Source organism: Dermacentor silvarum, chromosome 1 (genome assembly GCF_013339745.2).
Source record: "Dermacentor silvarum isolate Dsil-2018 chromosome 1, BIME_Dsil_1.4, whole genome shotgun sequence".
NCBI classification, from domain to species: Eukaryota; Metazoa; Arthropoda; class Arachnida; order Ixodida; family Ixodidae; genus Dermacentor; species Dermacentor silvarum.
This window is the reverse complement of record NC_051154.1, coordinates 351,835,103-351,854,112: the sequence shown is the minus strand read 5'-3', so window position 1 is coordinate 351,854,112 and position 19,010 is coordinate 351,835,103. Positions and strand designations below refer to the sequence as shown.

General features: G+C 47.6%; 1 protein-coding gene across 1 annotated transcript in view; it reads right to left on the bottom strand.

Annotated features, from left to right (window-relative positions):
* Positions 1-19,010, bottom strand: part of LOC119444761 (parafibromin-like) — a 74,723-nt gene that overhangs the window by 37,871 nt on the left and 17,842 nt on the right. Inside the window, exons 8-9 of the mRNA XM_049662690.1 lie at positions 13,435-13,536; positions 6,743-6,818 (exon numbers count right to left, since the gene is read on the bottom strand). Of these exons, the coding sequence (XP_049518647.1) occupies positions 6,743-6,818; positions 13,435-13,536 (178 nt within the window). The remainder of the gene's footprint in view (positions 1-6,742; positions 6,819-13,434; positions 13,537-19,010) is intronic.

The following is a 19,010-nucleotide window of genomic DNA, read 5'->3' as shown; positions in this document are numbered from 1 at the left end:
TCTTTCTCACAAAATGCCACATTTGCTCTTTTTCCTTTTTCTTGTAAATTTAAGGTCACGCATTCTAATTTTACGCATAAAGGGGTCAAAGCAAAGAATATAACGGGGGATGTGCGAATACCAAACATTATATTTCAAATCGAACATCGATTCGAATCAAGAAAGCGGAATATCAAATCGAATATCGAATATCAGAAATTTTTTTACAAAATATAATGCTTACAAATCTTGGGCAACAAAATACAGTGCGGCACACTCTCGGGAATCTCCTAGTATTGCATAACAAGAATGTAGCAAGCTATCGGTAACATAGGTACATAGAAATCGAGACATACAGTTCTGTCTACTCTTATTTAAAGGGAACACCAACTTAGTGTGCCAGCACTGATTACAGCTCAGTTCTAGCATATGGAGGGCTGGAAAATATTTTTTTTTTATCAATACAATTTCTGTTGAGTAGAATCAAGAGCTTTTTTTTTTCTTTTCCTGAATCTAGTGGATTAGTGGCATTCATTTGCTCTGAATGCTAATGAGGTTCTCAGTTTGCACAAAACAGTTCTCAGTGGACCCGAGTTTCGCAGCAATCCTTTATTTATTGCATAAAAAGTTTTGATTTCCTGTTTTTCTCCAAAATACAGAAGGGCTGGCCCAACTTTCCAGCAGGTGGGTTACCGTAAGACCAATCTGCACGACAGAAGAAATGAACGTGCATCACGTGACTCAATCACCGCTCCGCGCATAGCAGTGCCGACGGTAAAGAACAGGTGCCGTCCACGCAGCCTCATTGTCAGGTTCGGCACGTGATTTTCCACCTGTCAAAGATTCTGAAATCTAGAAGTTCACGTGGAATGATTGCCACCAATATGTCTGTACGGGTGACTCATCAGCTGTGTTCGGTCCCAAGATCCAGCGTGCAGGTTACCATATTTATTCGAATCTAGGCCGACAGTTTTTTTCAAATAATCACATACGAAACTCTAGGGTCGGCTTAGATTCGAGGATTTAAAAAAACGGGCCAGTTTTTAACTGAAACTGATAAATATGGTGCATAGTTAGCGCCATCTAGAAAAGTCAGTATCGCAGCCGCTACTAGCCGCGCCAGTAGTTAACTGAAGTACACGAGCGACGCAACCATTTTGCCCTGCGTCGTATCGGTAGTATCGGTATGGTGCAGCATCGGCGCGCGGTGTGGCGTTATCGTAATGGCACCAAATGGGCGATGCCACTATAGTGCCGCTTTCTAAACGAATACTGTATTTACTCGAATTTAACGCGCACTTTCAACACGACCCTAAATCTGCGTCGGCATCTCAAAATGCCCGCCTCGCACGCGCGTCGAGCCTAGCTACCGTAGCATGCGGAAGCTTCCTCCGTGTGCTGCAGTACACGTGCTTAGGCAATAGTCTACATTATGTATTCACGTTCTCAGCGTCTGCTCTATCAGCATGAAGTACGGAGTTCATCATGATGCCGCATTTAAAAGGAAAGTGATCATCTGTGCGGAGACGGACAGAAATCGGGCCGCATCACGGGCGTTCGGAGAATCCGAAACTTGCGAGCGGGACTGGCGCAAACAGGAGGAGAGGATTTTCGCCAGCAAAGCAATGGGGAACGGTTTCAATGGACCGAAGCAGGAAGTAATCTGCGACGATCCACTCCGGCGATACGATCGCCTTGGCCCTATCTTGAACGCAATCTGCAACGAGTAAAGTCCGCCGCGCGCCGTGTTTTCGCCGCGTTGAAGCGAGAGGCATGCTAGCACGAAGGCGCGCTTCGTCTCCAGCGTTCTGACAGTTCGTTTCCGCGGTCAACGAGCGAGATGTGTTCATGTTTGCTTGTGCGCGCGTGACACCGTGCTTGTTAATAGCGGTCTACTAATTTGCTATCGCATTCGATGCATCGCCTTTCGGGCGAAACTGCGACTTTTTTTTATTCATCGCAACTTCAGTGCATCGGGAGCAAATCTATTTTTCCAAATGACAGAAAGTTGTATTTCTGTTTGAAAGCATGAGGTGCGCGGTACTGGTAAAGGACTTTTTTTTCCTCACGGAAAACGGGTGCGCGTTACAATCGAGGAAGCGTGAGAATCGAGTAAATACGGTAGTTGTGCTAGCCGTAGAGGCATCGTCAAACGTTCAAGCCGGGCGGAACTTCGGCATCGGTCTGTCGTTGGAGGGGGCCACGGGAGATGGTTTTTGCGTGCGCCGCAACGTGCGCTTCTTCCAAAAATACAGCATCTCTAATGCGCTGGATGGTACTGAATATAGCGCACTGTTTGAAGATGTCAGCAGTAAGCAAGATAGCGACGAGGCTAGCAGCGATGGTGACATAGAATGAGCTCGGCGTGTTCAAATTTAATAAATGCTGTTTCATTTTGCGAATGCTGTCCTCGCTTTTTTCGTTCGGCCTACATTCGAGGTAAGTTTTTTTTTTTTCTGACTTTGAACTTTTGGGGGGTCGGCTTAGAATCGGAGTCGGCCTAGATTCGAGTAAATACGGTAAATTGACGCCTGTTGAAGCGGCGTGAAGTTCATCGCCGTATATTCAACACGATCCGCGTGCCTATCAGCGACTAAATGGCCAGACATTCACACATGCTTTTGCATTTTACGAAATACGCGCTATTATTGTTGCTGTTCTCTCTGTTCTAGTCACTTTATCATTTCGATCAGTCCTCTCCACCTGGACGAACCTTCTACCGACAAGACGCCATTGTGCAAATTGCCGCAGCATTCGGGCACTGTGTGTGTGTGTGTGTGTGTGTTTGTGTGTTTGTGTGTTTGTGTGTGTGTGTGTGTGTGCGTGTGTGCGTGCGTGCGTGCGTGCGTGCGTGCGTGCGTGTGTGTGTGTGTGTGATCCCGCATCAGGCGGACGTCGGGGAGTGCTCGCAGTTACAAAGTACGCCACAGTGAAATTTCTATATAACGAACTTCAGGGGACCACGGCAAAGAGTTCGTTATTCTGAAAAGCCGTTATAGTGAAAGCCCAGAAATTAAACATTCCGCTAACTAACCTATCAGTTCATAAGTTGTCACCATATGAGCTATCCCCGAAGATGTCGCTGTTGGCTCTCGGCCCGCGCTGTTGCTATTTGCCATAGATTCCGGTGCCACACACCACTGAAGCACCGTGTAAATAAAAGTGGCGTGCTCAAAACACGCTGACACCGAGAAAACGACCAACAAAAAGGAACCTCCATGTCGCCTCCAAAGCACAATGCTTCTTGTAACAAGTTTATTTTCACAATCCTTGACATCCATGACACGGCCTGGAAAGTACAAAGTGTGACCGTGTGGCAACCCTGCGAGTACGGAGGTTACATTTCTTCGCGCACATAGCAACTACGGCCGCAGAAAGCGCGAAAGAGGCGTGCGGAAAGAAGGGCGAAAGAAGGAAGAGACGCTCCTCCGTTGCTAGGCGACACTTGTCTGGGCGGAACATGCGCTTGCAAAACCTGATGAGTCGTCGCCTCAGCTAGTGTTCGAACGGTCCTGTGCGTGACAATCGCCACTTCAGGACCTTCTCAGAAGGAACGGCTTGCCTTACTGTCCAGCTCACCCACTGTTACCCTGCCTCGGAACGAAAAAGTGCGAGTCGAGAGTGAAAGTATTTTGCGGTGATGCCCGACCCGATGCGCGCCTTCTGGCCCCGCTGGTTCCGCTGCTCTACTGAGCTGCGCTGGCAGAATATCCGTCCACCCGGGGCCTTCGGGCACACTGGGCCACTGTAGAGTGCAAGGGCACCGTCCTAAACCAGGGACGGATCCATTGCAACGTGTGCCGGCGTGTCATCTGAGGGTTGGGTGGTACGGAAAAGGCATGCGCGATCGAACCTGTATGCGCAAGTGGGCGACAGCCGCTTCCCTTGTATCATGCCGCTGTCACCAATTCGAGTGATCGTCGCGCTGCTTTTGAGTCTTTTTCGGAACTAGTGGAGTGATTATTGTGGGCGATTGGCCTTTCGAGAGACGGCCGCCCCGCTTTCCGACGGGCGGAAAGCGGGGTGCCAGCGTCGATGTTTTTTTTTTCTTTCTTTTTTCCTTTCCCCTCCTCAGGCGCCGTCTCAGGTTTTCCGGACCCATGCGCCGCTGCGTCCACTTTCTTGTCTGCTAGCCTCCTGTTTCGGCTGCCATGACTGGATACACGTAAATCTAAGAATCCCAGATTTTGGAATACAGTCGAGTCCCGCTACAACGAAATTCACGGGACACACGAAAAATTTCGTTCTGGCGGAACTTCGTTGACGCGAATTGGTATGTATATACCGTATTTTCGCGATACTAAGCACCCCCCCCCCTCTATTTTCGCGAATAAAATTGGGGGAAAAGTTTGCATGCGAATCTAAGCACCCGCCTATTTGTTAAGAGGAGCGCGTAGCCAAGCCGCCTCGTGACGCCCGCGAGCCGCGCGTAGCCGGAGCCGTCGCACTCCCGAGGTGGCACAGCGTCCGCAGCGCGATCTCGCTGCACAGTCGGACTGCAGAGCCGCGCGGACTCGTGACGCCCGCGCGCCGCGCGTAGCCGAGCGTCACGGAGATTTTTCGAATCTAAGCAGCCCCCCTCACTTTGGGCATCGCGATCACGAAAACGAGGGGGTGCTTAGAATCGAGTAAATACGGTACGTATGCCAAACGGCAAAGCCGCGAACGAAACCGAAACCATCGTAAGGGAAATCTTCGCGATGGTGGTGGGGGGGCAAAGGTTGAGAGGTACCGAAGGCAGTCGATAAAGTGTCAACTTCACGAGAGAATGCATTTTGCGCCGCTGTTACAGCATTTTTCGTACATTGCGGCTGATGCCTAATCCAACGCGCGTGCCCGGCTGGTCGCGAAACACTCATTTTGCGGCACACGCACCTTCGCAATGAAGCGGTTTGAATTATCGCAATTTCACTGCATATTTATGACAAAGTCGGCAAGCTTGGCAAGCTTGCGCTTATCGGAAGTTTTATTTCCCGAAGTCGGTCAGCCTGGATTTCTTACGCTTCCCGGCAAGCAAAGGCGTAGTTACGCGAGTCTGAGTCCGTTAAAAGAGCCATCGCATTGTCGTGGGTACGGATAACTTTTCTGATGAGGCGAAAATGAACCATTGCTTTCAAAGCAGTCGCCGGAGTCGGTGTGTCTAGCGGATAGTCATTTTCCCAAACGACGAGACGTTAGCATCCTGTTGACAACAGCAGCTGCGGCGCGGCCGCTATCTTGAAAGCAATTTGCGACGTGCACAAAGTGAGCGCCCGCGCGTGGCTCATCTTCAAAGCGATCTGCGATGGGGGCAAAGTGCAACTAGTGCCAGTAGAGTCGTGTGTGCTGTGCTTTCGACGTTGAGTTCGCGGTGAAGCGAGTGACGGCACGGAGGTCGCTGTTATTGCCGCGTCTCACTCCAGCGTGTTGACACGGAGTTTCCGCGGTCATCGAGCGAGATCTGTTCATGTTTATCTGTGTGCGTGTGACACCATGCCCGGTAATTTTAGTTAGCGAATGTTTACAAGAAAACTACTATCTTTAGTTCGTATAGCTGTCTACTAATTTGCTATCACAACCAATGCTTCGCCTTGCGGGCGAAACTGCGAGATTTTTCCTTTTGCTTTCTACCTCGGCGATCGTATGTGCCTTCTCGAGAGAGAGAGAAGTTTACGCTTCTTCGTTGGCGTAGGCATTTCACCCGGACACACACCACAGAAAACGACAGCGATTGTGGTGATCCCCTGCAGTGTCGCGCAGGCGCGTGGTGATCACGCGTGGCTATGGATTGCAGTGGCTTAAACCGGTACTTTGAATTTGATTTCGTTCGCGAAAACCTCGTTCAAGCGGACATACGATCGTCACAGCTTTGGAAGGGCCTTCTAATTTGACTACTGGGCAGTTTCAATTTCAATTCAGTCACAGTTTCGTACTCGAAAAGTTCGTTGAAGCGGAAATACCGAATAAAACGCCTTCGTTATGAAGGGACTTTTTTTGTATTACTTTCTATGGGCAGCTGACGGGGAATCCGAAAATCTTCGTTGTGGCGGAAATTTCGTTGTAGCGGCATTCGTTGTAGGGGGATTCGACTGTACGAGTTCGTAGTACTGAGACGTTAACATGACACGGAAACTGAATAACAATCGTTATTCTGAAAAGTTTGGTATTCTGAAGTTCGTAGTACTGAAATATTTTTACATTGAAACTATGAGAAGTCAGCAGGGGATTTCTGAAAAGTTTGTTAATGTGGGGTTCGTTGTAACGAGATTTTACTGTACCACGTCAGCCGAAGAGGGGGGGGGGGGGGGGGGCGTCCGCGATGCGCTGAGCACTCCGTTTGCACCAAAAATGAAGTGAAACGCTTGTTTGAGCGGCATCGAGCACCATGGGCCCCACAGCGCACGCAACATGTGGCAATGCACGGGTCTCCATATTGAATATGTATACCGAATATTCGAAAAATTGAACAGTAGATATTCGATTTTCGAATCGAATTATTCAAACATTCACTATTCGATTTGGTGATATTCGGAATTCGCACACCCCTAATTATAACTAGAAGATGGCTAAGAGTGGCTACAGCTGTCATGGTTGCTCCAGAGACTACAATTTCAGATGTGCTTCCTTGTCTGCTATTTCACGTGTTGGCAATGCCTACCAGTGGAACTAAACAAGACAGACAGAGAAATCTGCCTCTTATAAGATGTAGCTACCCTTCACATTATATTCCAACAAGACAATGAAAAAAAAAAAGGCCACATTCAAGCATTGGCGGGCCACCCACCTTCTTTGCCCCTGAAGCGTTCCTGATCGTATCTGTTGTAAACGGCTGGCTGTGGCGCTGCACGCACTGGGGTAGCCTGCATGGACAAAAGAACAAAATAAACGCTCATTTTCACTGCCCTGAAAGAATGTACGCACGCACTAGCATACAGACCCTACAGCCACATCTCCACTCCTTTTAAAACCAAATGGCTTGGCCATCGTCTTCTCCTGCTCGTACAGTCGAACCCGTATACAGTGGAATCTCGATGATACAATTACGGCTAATACGAATTTCCGGATGATACGAATTTTTCTGTGGTCCCAACCGAGCCCCATTACGGTACAACCTCGATAATTAAAAGGTCGCTGAAGAATGAAAATTATTCTAATTAAGTGGATTTTCGAATTAAACGAAATGAATAAAAAAAAGAAAACAAGCAAGAACTTGCCACAAAAAGAAATCACCTTTATTTTCCATGTCCGAGAAAGATTACTCGGAGTATTCACTGATGCGGGATTACTTGGCGCGGCAGTTCGCCGTCCCTAGTGCCATGCTCTCAAGCTGGCTCACAACACGTAAAGTACAAATATCACCCGCACTTCACTCAGCAAAGTTGCGGACGATGTTCACGGAATCGATAACTGCCGCGAAAGCGGGTGTGGGGGTGCTTGCCTCCAAACATTTGGACTTGCTGAATATTCCCAACTTCAAAAATGCACCGCCAGGGTTCCCATTGAGTTCATGCATTTTTGCACCCCATTTTTCGGACGAATTGAGATCCCAAAGTTCGATTTTCCGGTCTAAATCTCTCTTTCTGAGCCACACTACCCAATCTTGGAGGCCGCCATGTTGGATTTTGCACTGGATTGGATTCCAGCGGCTTGCTGTATAGCCTCCAAGATTGGAACTCGCGCTATCAATAGAGAGCTCGTGCCATCCTCCAGTCTCGGAGATCATGCCCGCTCTTCCTTGGCTGACAAAACGCTCGAGAGTACTGCACTTTTTCTTTTTTCTTTCTAATATATGCGCTCAGCACTATCGTAACCATTTATTGTAGGATGCTTTTTTTATTGCGATAGAAATTATATGGACACTTCAAGCGGATATCTGCGTCGGCGTCACTGTCGCCGCCGTGAGGTTCCATATAAACTCCAAGGGTGACAAAATCATCACGCGCGCTGTATCTGCGAGTGACAGCGCGTGGGGGACGCGCGCTTTCATGGAGAGCGAACGCATGGCGGAGCGCAAACGCGACTTCTTCCGTCGCGCGAAAGGCCGTGGTGGTATGGCAGGGAGGGAGGTGGGGGCGACTTCTACTCTTCTAATTGTGTACTTAGCGCCGGAGCGGGTTCTCGCGCGCACCGTTTCTTGAAAGCGATCTCCAGACGGCTTTGACCTTTGTATGCACTGTGCTTTCGCCGCTCAGTTTCCATTGAAGTGATAGACCGCACGAATCTTCGCTCGCTGCGGCGGCCACGCTCGTGCGCGCTGACACCACGCTTGTTAATTCAGTGAGTTTTTTTTTTTTTCTAATGTTTCTGTTGCTATTTTGAATGTGGCGTGTACATTGAGCAGTTGTCTCGGAGACCCATGTCTCAGTGATCAGCGCTACCTCCTGCGCCTTCTCGTTTCTTCGATCTCCATGACGAACTCCGTTAGCGGAGATCGCCAATGCGGTGACGTACATGTCGACTATATACAGAGACGACATCACTGCTGCGCAAATCCAAGCAAGTTAATCCCCTCCACGTGTAGTACAAGGCAGGGCATTATTAGAGATCTTGTTAAGCCGCACTTATAATTTTTTTTCGGCCGAACGAGTTTTTCAGACTATTTTTCAGTCCCCACGAGCTCGGAAAATCGGTTGCCGACTGTACGGAGCGCCCTAACCTAACCGCCGCACGTTGCTACCAGCCGGAAACTTCGAATTATCCAAATAGAGCCGGGCGGGCCATTCAAGTTATCCGGTAGAATTTGCATTGAAAATGACGGGACTGCTCAAGTTCTTCGAATTAACCGAAATTTCGAATTAACCGAGTTCGAATTATCGAGGTTTTACTGTACTTTGCAACGTGCTAGAGAACGGCTGTTAAAAATCGATTTTCAACCCGTGTCGGTTGATACAAATAAACGCCGCCCCACCGACGGCCACGAAAGAGAACAGCGTGCAGTCACGCACTTTCTCCCTTTCTCTTTGGGTGCGGAGGCGCGGACGCGGCACTGGAGAGCGCGGAGGCCGCAACTGGGCGCAAAGAGTTTGAAGCGGTGGCGCTTTTGTTGCTTTTCCTTTTGTGCTTTTCCCCACGCAAGCGTGGGGAAGCGTGGCCGCCGCAGCGAGCGAAGGTTCGTGCGGTCTATCGCTTCAACGGAAACTAAGTGGCGTAAGCACAGCGCATACAAAGGTCAGAGCCGTGTGGAGATAGCTTTCAAGATACGGTGCGTGTGACAACACCGACAGCCGGCACAGGCGCAAAGTACAACAACGCATTTGTTGGCAGAGTGGGAGCCAACCCCCCCCCCCACCCTCCCGCGCTGCCTTCCCGCTTTCCTCCTTTCGCGTGGGAGATTGCGTCGCCAGTTCCCCTTGCGCCCGGTTTCAAGATACCCATTTGGTGCCGCAGCACAGCGTCGCGCCCCCTCCCTCCCTCCCATACTGCACGGCCTTTCACGCGACGGAAGTCGCGTTTGCTCTTCGCTGTGCATTCGCTCTCCGTGAAGACGCGTCCCCCGCACACTTTCACTCGCACATACAGCGCACGGCGACTATTTTTTGACCTTGGACTCAAGCTCCACGTCTCATGCTCCTCCTCTGCATCACCCTCGGTGATCTTTCCCACCGGTGGGCGCACCTCGTTGATAAGCGTGCTCGCTACCGCCCTTGTCGGCAAGATTTTCCCGCGGAAGCCGCATTATAACCGGTATTTCGTCTCATGCGGCTGCACTGTAAGCGGTATGCATATACATGGAGTTCTATGAGAGGGTAAACGAGAGTCGGAAAAGGCCGCGTTGTAGCCATTTCTGCACTATAAACGGTTACATTATAAGTGGTCTATACTGTAAATGCTTTTTACGTGCGTGTGTCTGAGCGAGTTCACCCCTGACTCTTTAATTTAGCTAGTTTTAATTGTGTTTTGTTGATACGAATTTCGGCTAATACAAATATTTTTCGTGACCCTGTGAGATTCGTACTATCGCGATTCCACTGTATATCGAACTCACATATAACGAATTAGTGTATAATGAACAGCAGTAAAATACCCTTGAAGATTTTTGTATAAGTTTTATTTTATATATCGAATTACCTATATACGAAGCTTTTTTTGTGATCCCCTTCAGATTCGATATATCCAGGTTCGACTGTACTCAATACGGAAGTGGAATATCTTCGCCTAACTATCAGGTCAACATTGACCTCGGCCAAGGATAGAGACAAAAGGAAACGCATAACATATTGAATGACCGTTAAAACCAAATTCCCAGGCGAGCCTTTGAGGGTCACCACCATACCACCAAAGTGGTCAAGTGCAGCGATGACTGGGCAGTTTGAAAAAAATTATCCTTTTTGGGATGAGGCACCATCTATACTCCATTTCATACTTATCAGGCAGTGCTGATGTAGCTATGTAAGTAGTACGGTCATAAAATTCTCATTCCGTGCATTTTGCAGTGCTGCTTTTATTATCTGCGACGCTTTCGACAGAATAACTACAGTGTAGACCGCTTATAACGTAAGTCGCCAGAGTCGCGAATATCTGCACTATAAGCGGTACCGCACTATAACCAAAACGATTTTCAAGCCCTGCACGTATGCAGAACATATGTAGACGAAGCATGTAGACACGCTTTGTACTATCGCGCGGACATCGCGATTACGTTTTCGCCATTGAGCTGGCGAAAACATAATCGCAATGTAGCCGGTGCTCTTCAAGCTCGACAGCTTTGCACCAAGCCAAAACGAAACAACTGTTTGCCGCAACCGCTGCGGAAAAAACCATGACCGCTATCGACACGATTATGTACGGCGACAAATTCGCGGTGCTGAAGGCACGCGCCCGACGCACGCACCAAGTCTGGACGAATTAACTCCCATTCGCTGCAACAACTGCAGTCGAAACCGCGGTCGCTATCTATGCGATCATCAATGGCGACAACGCAGTTTTTTATGCATGCGGCCGACGCGCGCACCATGTAAAAATGAAACTGTTCGCCGCAACCGCTGCGGAGAAAACCGCGGTCGCTATCGACGCGTTCGTGTATGACTACGCAGTTACGGAAGCACGCGGCGGTAAACGCAAGAATACAGGCTTTAAAGACACAAATAGGCTCGAAGCGTTCCGGCGTTGCTGTCATTCACGTACGATTTCAACTGATGGCTGTGGCGATGCGGACTGCGCCGCTTCGTTTCGGTTGGACGCTAGCGCCGTTCTTGCTCTTTTGCGTCGCACATTTGCGGCGCTCCTCGCTCACCGAGCTCCGAAAGTAGTCCGAATTAACCGATTTTCCGAATTAACGAGGTTTTACTGTAGCTCCAAACTAAATTTGCGGAACACTGCTTAAATTGACAGTGTCGCACGTGCTATATCTGCACTTCACGACACGCATCGCGACGGGTGCACAGAAACTGAAGCAGCGTTCAGTGCAAAACGCCGCTGATAAGCAGCCGAGCAAAAGGTTTCTCCGTCGCCTAGACAACCTACGCGCGCATTTTTTTCCGTTTGTTTGCTCCGCATCTCATGCACCTCCTCCGCATCGCCCTCGTTGATCTCTCCCATCGGTGGGCGCACCTTGTTGAGAAGCGCGCACTAGCTGCCGCCCTTGCCGGCGAGATTTTCCCGCAGAAGCCGCATTATAACCGGTATTTCGTCTCACGCGGCTGCGCTGAAAGCGTTATGCGTATACATGCAGTTCTATGGGAAAATTAACGGGAGTCTGAAAAGACAGTACTATATCCGGTTCTGCACTATAAGCGGTTACGTTATAAGTGGTCTATACTGTACTCGATATACAGTTAAAGATCAGCACTTTACTTCTTTATACAGTCGACAATCGTTACAACGGACTGTAATAATGCAGCAAAAGAGGTCCGTTATATCCAAAGTCCATTCTATCCAAAATTAGGGGCACGGTATGTCCTGCATCAGACATAAATATAGGCTGATGATGATTATGATGTTCTGAAATGGTGGAACTGCGTATACAGTAGCCGACCGATTTTCCGGACTTTGCGGGGACTGAAAAATAGTCAGAAAAATCCAGCAGTCCGAAAAACCACACAGTCCGAAAAACCGCACAGTCTGAAAAACTCCCCCCCCCCCCCCCCCAAGAGAAAAAAATTATGAGGCTGTGAGCGGCTTAAGAAAAATGTCGCAGTTTCACCCAAAAAGCGGAGCATCGATTGCAATAGCAAATTAATAGACAGCAATACGAGGTAAGGATGTTAGCTTTATCGGCCATATAAAGTTGTAAATATGCGCTTACTAACTAAATAAGCACGGTGTCACGCGCGCACAGGTTACATGAACACATCTCGCTCGATGACCGCGGGCAAATTGACCTTCGCGCTGTCTATTCTCTCGCTTCAACGCTAACGTCGAGAACAAAAATAAATAAATAAATAAATAAAAAACACCGCGCATAGGAAGCTACTGGCACTTGGCGCACGCCCTTTGTACCCATCGCAGATCGCTTTGAAGATGAGTCCCCCGCGGGCGCATACTTCGGCCACATAGCAGATCGCTTTCAAGATATGGTGCCTGCGCGGGAGCAGCCGCAAGAGCTGAACGCAACTCCCCACCGACTCCGTCGCCTTCTCCCCGTGCCCCGCGAGCGAACAAAGTCCGCGCGCTTCCGGCCGCCTTCCTCTCTCGCGTGCGCGAGGCAAGCTTTCACCCGCACACAGGATACGGCGCAACCGAAACATAAACAACATAAACATAACAAATTCCGCTTAAGTGATAATGACGATAGTGCTGAGCTGACCGAAAAAAAAAAAAAAAAGCAAGTGCCGCTTTTTGGAACGTTTTGTCGAAGGAAGAGTGGGCATGGCCTCGGAGACGGGAGGATAGCGTGCATTTACCAATCTTGAAGGCTATACAGGGGGGCACTGGAAGCCAAGCCAGCGTAAAATCCAACATGGCAGCCCCCAAGATCGGGTAGCGTGGCTCGGAGCGAGTGATTTAGTCCGGAAAATCGAACATTGGCACCTAGATTCGTCCGAAAAATCGGTAGCAAAAATGCACGAGCTCTATGGGAATCCTGACGGTACATCTGTGAAGTCCGGAATATCCAACAAGTCCAAATTTTTGGAGTCTGAAAAATCCGTTGGCTACTGTATACCATTCTCTAATCCAAAGGCGATCACAAAAATAATGAAAACATTGAAATTAAATAATGATAGATAAACAGGTTTGAACAGTAATCATTAAACCATGCGGCATGTCACCTCGCTGACCGCCATTTTTCGGACGCTGGATGCCACGATATGGCAGTTTCCTCGCACTAGCGCCTATAAACACCCGCACAACAGCAAGATTAACAGCTGCCTGACATGCTTTCTCTGGCTCCAATTAACAGCAGGCTATGCATCCTTGCAATCCCAGCCAGAGCACAGTAGGAACCAGCCAAATGTACCATAAGAAACGTTGCATTGGAGCATCAATGATGACTTGGGCTGCAATGCCATACACATTATCTTTCAGCGAGATGCTTACCCTGGGTGGTTGAACGGGTTCAGGTTGCGCCTGCTTGGTGGTGACACCTTCCTCCCGCATCTTGATTGACTGGAGGATCGGGAAGATGGACTTGGCAAAATTCTGCACAGAGAAGAAAGGGCACTCTTATGGGAGTTCCACTGCCAAAATACAGCATGGTCATAAAATATGAGAGTCAATTTAAATTGAACTGTGTGGATTTACACAACATAGGTTTAAGGCTATGTTCTGTGTTCTATACCTACTAATAGGTGGCGCCACATAGGTAGTACACAAAACAATTGTCCGATGTCGATCCATAGAATACCTGCACAAACAGAACCCAAGAATGAGGGTTGCTAAACTTTATGGCATTGGATCAGCCCACCTACTCTAGCAAAGCTTCAAGAAACCCAATGCCTTTATGGCACAGACAACCACGTATTAAACAGTACACAAGGTTGGCCCTTCACGAAGTGTTACACTTAAATGGTTACAAATCATTCACGATGAAAATAAAACACACGTCAGCACAAAGGTCTGCAACCATTTTCCTTTTTAGCAATGAGCCAACGTGTGGGTCAGTGAAAATCAGGGCCAGTTTAGAGAGACACTCAAGAAATGTTAAGTTACACCAGATTAGTTGCTTACATTCCTAGAATACCATATAGTAGACCCCTTTCACCGAGAGTACCAAGCATCCCGAGCTGGAATGTTCAGTGTGGCTTATCCACACATATTCCTGCGCTACCGCTCCATGATAGCACAGATGTTGGCAACTGGCCACCAATATTAAATTTATTCATATAAAGGGAGAGGGAAAAGAGTTTTCATTGCATCCACAAATAAACAGAAACTCAACATTTCCAGAACGTTCTTGCACACACACACACACAAAAAAAAAGAATATGCAATACTAACATTGTGATATCGATGACACAACATTGGCTTCATCAGAGCCATCATTTGAGCCCAAAATTCAAAAGGGGGGGGGGGGGGAAGACGTGCGTCTATTTTCTACACAAATGGGCTTTTTCTTTTCTTTCTTTAAACAAATGCACAGAAGGCTCCAAAAGAGTATGTTGATCCAAAAAAAATGTATTACATAAATTACTAATTAGAACTGTGGCGTCTACGGCAGGAGCTGCAATTAAGGCAGTTCATCCAGCAATGGCTATCACATAGATTTGCCTAACCTTTGTGCTTCCGATTTGTGACATTGCAAACAGCTTTGTGACATTGCAAATTGATGATTTTCAACAATAATTAGCACAATTCACCATTATCATGCATGTGCACAGAAACATGTTGCCTTGATGTGTTCATAAGAACATCATTGCTTAAAAAATTCGAAAAGCCCTTCCCTCTGACAATTTTTGCAGGAAATTCTTGTATTGATCTACCAATCTCGCCACCCTCAGGGCCCCTTTAAAACATGACCACTACTTCCAGCTTGTGCCTGTCATTATCCTCCGCATAGTTTGGAGACACCAGCTGAGACAAACACCACCAACAAATGGAGGGTCTGCCACCCTATCAAACAGTCCCTTTCAGTAATTTATAACATTACAACAGTCGAGAAAATGTTTCAACTCAGTGATGCATGTGCTCTCCGCAGGAGGAGCCATTTGCAGAATCCTTGCGGGATCCCTGAGAAAGGAGTAAAGACAGTGACGGAGTGAGATTCAAAACTGTATAGTCCGTACCTGCCAAGTTTGGAGAAATCAAATCCGGGAGATTTTCTGACTGGGGCAGTGGGGTTCGGTGTGGTACTGTGGTTAATGAAATAACGCTATGTAGGGGTTCCCTACTATTTTCTTAACAATATATAAACAATGCTATGCGCCATAAACTTCCAACTGGATTAGATTGAGTTGAAACTTTTTTTCCCAATGTGGCCAGACAAAGCCCTAGATGAGAACAGAAACAGGGCACAAAAGTAATTTGCAGGAGATATTCCTGTCAACCGTACAACCGGAAGAAATGATCGAAATCTGGGAGCCTCCCGGATTGTATAATCCAGGAGACTTGGCAGATAGATAGTCTTCCATTGAGCAGCAGAACACCTTCCTCAATTAATATGTGCAACAGAAGGAATGTGACACACTTCAAGTGGCCCTTTGCTGCAATAAAACTGGATTCACCAAACTGGATTCACCAAGCAAGTGAGAACACGCAGAGGAAATTAAATTAGGTTATTACAATACCTATGCAGGCAGCCCCTCACCCGCAGGAAGAATTTGTCATTAGATGAAAATGACCATCAACCAAGTTATGGAAACTAGTTTTAATGCGATCGAAACAGACAGAATCGCTGATCAGGCAAAAAACATAGCCAGCTCTGCCTTAAAAAAAAAAGTGTCTGATCAAGAATTCAACAATTCTAATTTGTAGTTTCTGTTGGTTTCACCGTTTATGTATTTGTTTTCTGGTTCTCTATAAAGTCCGTGTGCTCTTCGGTGGGGTGTGCACGTTAGGTTCTGGTACACATTCGCATGCGTTGCCTTAACTCGGTTGAGTCATTTTCCTTCACATAATTTTTCAGCAATAGACAGCATCTCTGCACATTCACTGTGCATCAGGCACAGTTAATTTTCTTGGTGCACGTGCGCTTCTGATACCTCAAAACAGTACACAGTGAATATGGGGCCCAATGCCAGACACAATTAGCAGAGCATGAAAACAAGAAATCACAGAAGCAAGCAGCCCTCTATTAAATGTATACATAAGCTTCAGGCTTTCTTTTAAACTTAAAAAAGTAAATAAAAAAAAACATCTACCATTAAAACAAAAAAACTGCAATTGTTGAAAATTATAAAATGTCCTGCATGTGAACAAACAAAAGAAACCGCCTTTGTTCATTCATTTCGAAAATTGCAGTAGCAGGATGTGATTGGTGGCGATGAAGTGAGACATCAAAAGCTTGGTCCACATACAGAAAGAAGCACCAATTTTCTCAATACACTTTTTTCCACCCCCTTACTGCTTGAAGGTATGCATGTCAATCACAAAGTGTGGTTGTGAGATATTCAGTGCAATGGGCATATTTAATCAGCTCAAAGAGATTTCCAAGAGACCAAAACGTCTGTTTTCATCGTGTCTTCTTATTTACGCTTACTTTTGCACAGGGTTCATACAGAAAATTTGACTCAACATTCAAGGACACTATAGGAAGGCCAAAATTCGAGGGTGAAACAAGCCTTATTTGTACACATAAATTGAAGAATAGAGAAATCTCCTTTCTCTTAGCTGCAATTTCTTGCAGCTAAGCCGTTGCTGTGGTGGACACACACTTCTTGAGGTCGCTTTTATAAGCTGACTGTACTATTGTAATGATGGCATATTCAAGGAGTTATAAGGGCGCTTTAAACTTTCTTAAATTCAAGGGTTTTCAAGGAGGTGTATGAACCCTGTTTTCTAACTGAACTAGCATATTTCTGTACCTATTTCTCTTTTCACCGAAGGTTCCTATGTTTGTACAAGGTTCCTAGACCCACAACAATTTCAGTAGTAGATGTCAGGTGTGCATTAAAGAGCACCTTGGTCGGCTAGATATTGCTACATGCTGCAAAATTACGATGTGCTCCTTCAGAACAATTCAACCTGTTTCCTGAAACACAAGCTAGACTACGGTAAAATCTCATCATGTAATGAAGTCACTGAGACATAGGAAATGACTGTTGTAAGCAGCACTTCATTAGAGAGGCCCTAAAACAGTGACAGGTGAAGTTTCTCAACACGCCTGCCTTTTGCGTGTGCGTGCGCTCTCTAAGGAATTACTCAACGATTCCGAACCTCCAAATGCATGTTGTCAAAACATGTGCCTTGTACGTCATAGCTATGCGAGTGCAAACAGTCGTGAGCAGGTGACATTCTACTATGATGGTTTCCTGTTTTTCTTGTGTCTGTCATTATCAATGGGGCTCTAGTGATATAGACGGCACACTTCAAGCTGCATGCTCAGTGGTGCAACAGCCAAAATAGGATTTGGAGCAATTTTTGGAGCAGGAAAATCTTGCTTTTGGAGCAGGAAAATCCAAATTTGGAGCAGGTTACAGGGGAAAAAAAACACTGTTTTGGAGCACTAAATCCCAAATTTGGAGCAGTTTCACAAACAACGCTTACTCATAAGCCATAAAATTTACCCCGCATAATAAACGCGCCCCCCCAACTTTGCATTGGATTTCTGGGGGAAAAAAAGTGCGTTCATTACGCAAGTATATACGGTAATTCACATTAGCAGCGTAGGTGAGGGCAGGGGTGCGATCGGAGATCGTTGTTCGCAGCGCGCGTTCAGTTTCGCCGTGCACGGTTGACCTAGGCTGCGCCGTACGCACGCTCCGAACAACGACCTCGATCACGCCCCAGCAGTGCACTGCACGCAACTTTTTCCGCCAAACACGTGGAAAGTACACATGCATTTCTTCGCGAGTGGTTCCCTTTCGGTTTTTTTTTTTTCTGACGATATGTCTCGACGATCCGGCGGTAGTCGAAACATGCAGCGACCGAACCCTTGCTAGTTTTGTGCATTGCATCGCCTACAAAGATCATGCCGTCAGTGCTGGGTCGCTTGCTGTACCGTACAAGCGAGTTTCCCGTGGAGCATGGGTTCTCAAAGTGGGTTCCATGGAACCCTGGTGTTCCGCAGGCCCCTGCTCAGGGTTCCGCAAGCCAGTGATAAATTTTTGGTGGTGCCGCGCTCGCCAATTAATTGGCTAAAATGGCAAACAAGAGGTGTGCTTGATCCACAGAACTTCCATTACCCATGCCCGAGTGTCAAAAAGCACATCACAGGGCGTAACGGCAGCGCGTGAACTGCGCAATAAATCCGCAAGCAGCTTATAGCCACTCAACCTTCAAAAACGGGCAGCGCGCCTAAGCTCTTGCATCTCGGAGGCCGTAACTTACCAACATGCGCATTTCTCCCGTTTGTAGATAGGGTAGGTGCCGATAGCGTGCGCACTGACGTATACGTCGGAGGAATAAAAAACATTAATGCGCGGAGCACCACAAATGCATCCCGCGACAGAGCAAAAACGGCGCTAGCGTCCAAAAACGAAGCGGCGCAGTCCCCATCGCCACGGTCCTCAGCGGCAATCGTATGCAATACGTGACTGGCAGCAACGCCGGAATGGTTTGTGCTTATTTGTGCCCTCAAAGCCCTTATTGTTGCGTTAATCGCCGCGCGTAACACCGCGTTGGCAGCTAGCCGCGTGCTTCCATAAGTGCGTAGTCGCCATCTGTGATCGCGTCAACAGCCACCACAGTTTCGTCCGCAGCGGTTGCGGCAAACAAGTAGTTTCGTTTGGACTCGGTGCGCGCGTCGGCTGCGTGCCTTCATAACTGCGTATTCGCCATCCATGATTGCGTCGATAGCGACTGCGGATTCGTCCATACTCGTTGCAGCAAATGATAGTTTCGTTTTGACTCTGTGCGTGCGTCGGCCGCCTGCCTTCTGAACCGCAAGGTCGCCGTCCATGATCGCGTCGATAACGGCCGCGTTTTCGTCAGCAGCGGTTCCGGCAAGCAGTAGTTGCGTTTTGACTCAGTGAAAAAATGTCAAAGATTAAGAGCACCGGCTACATCGCGATGGACGG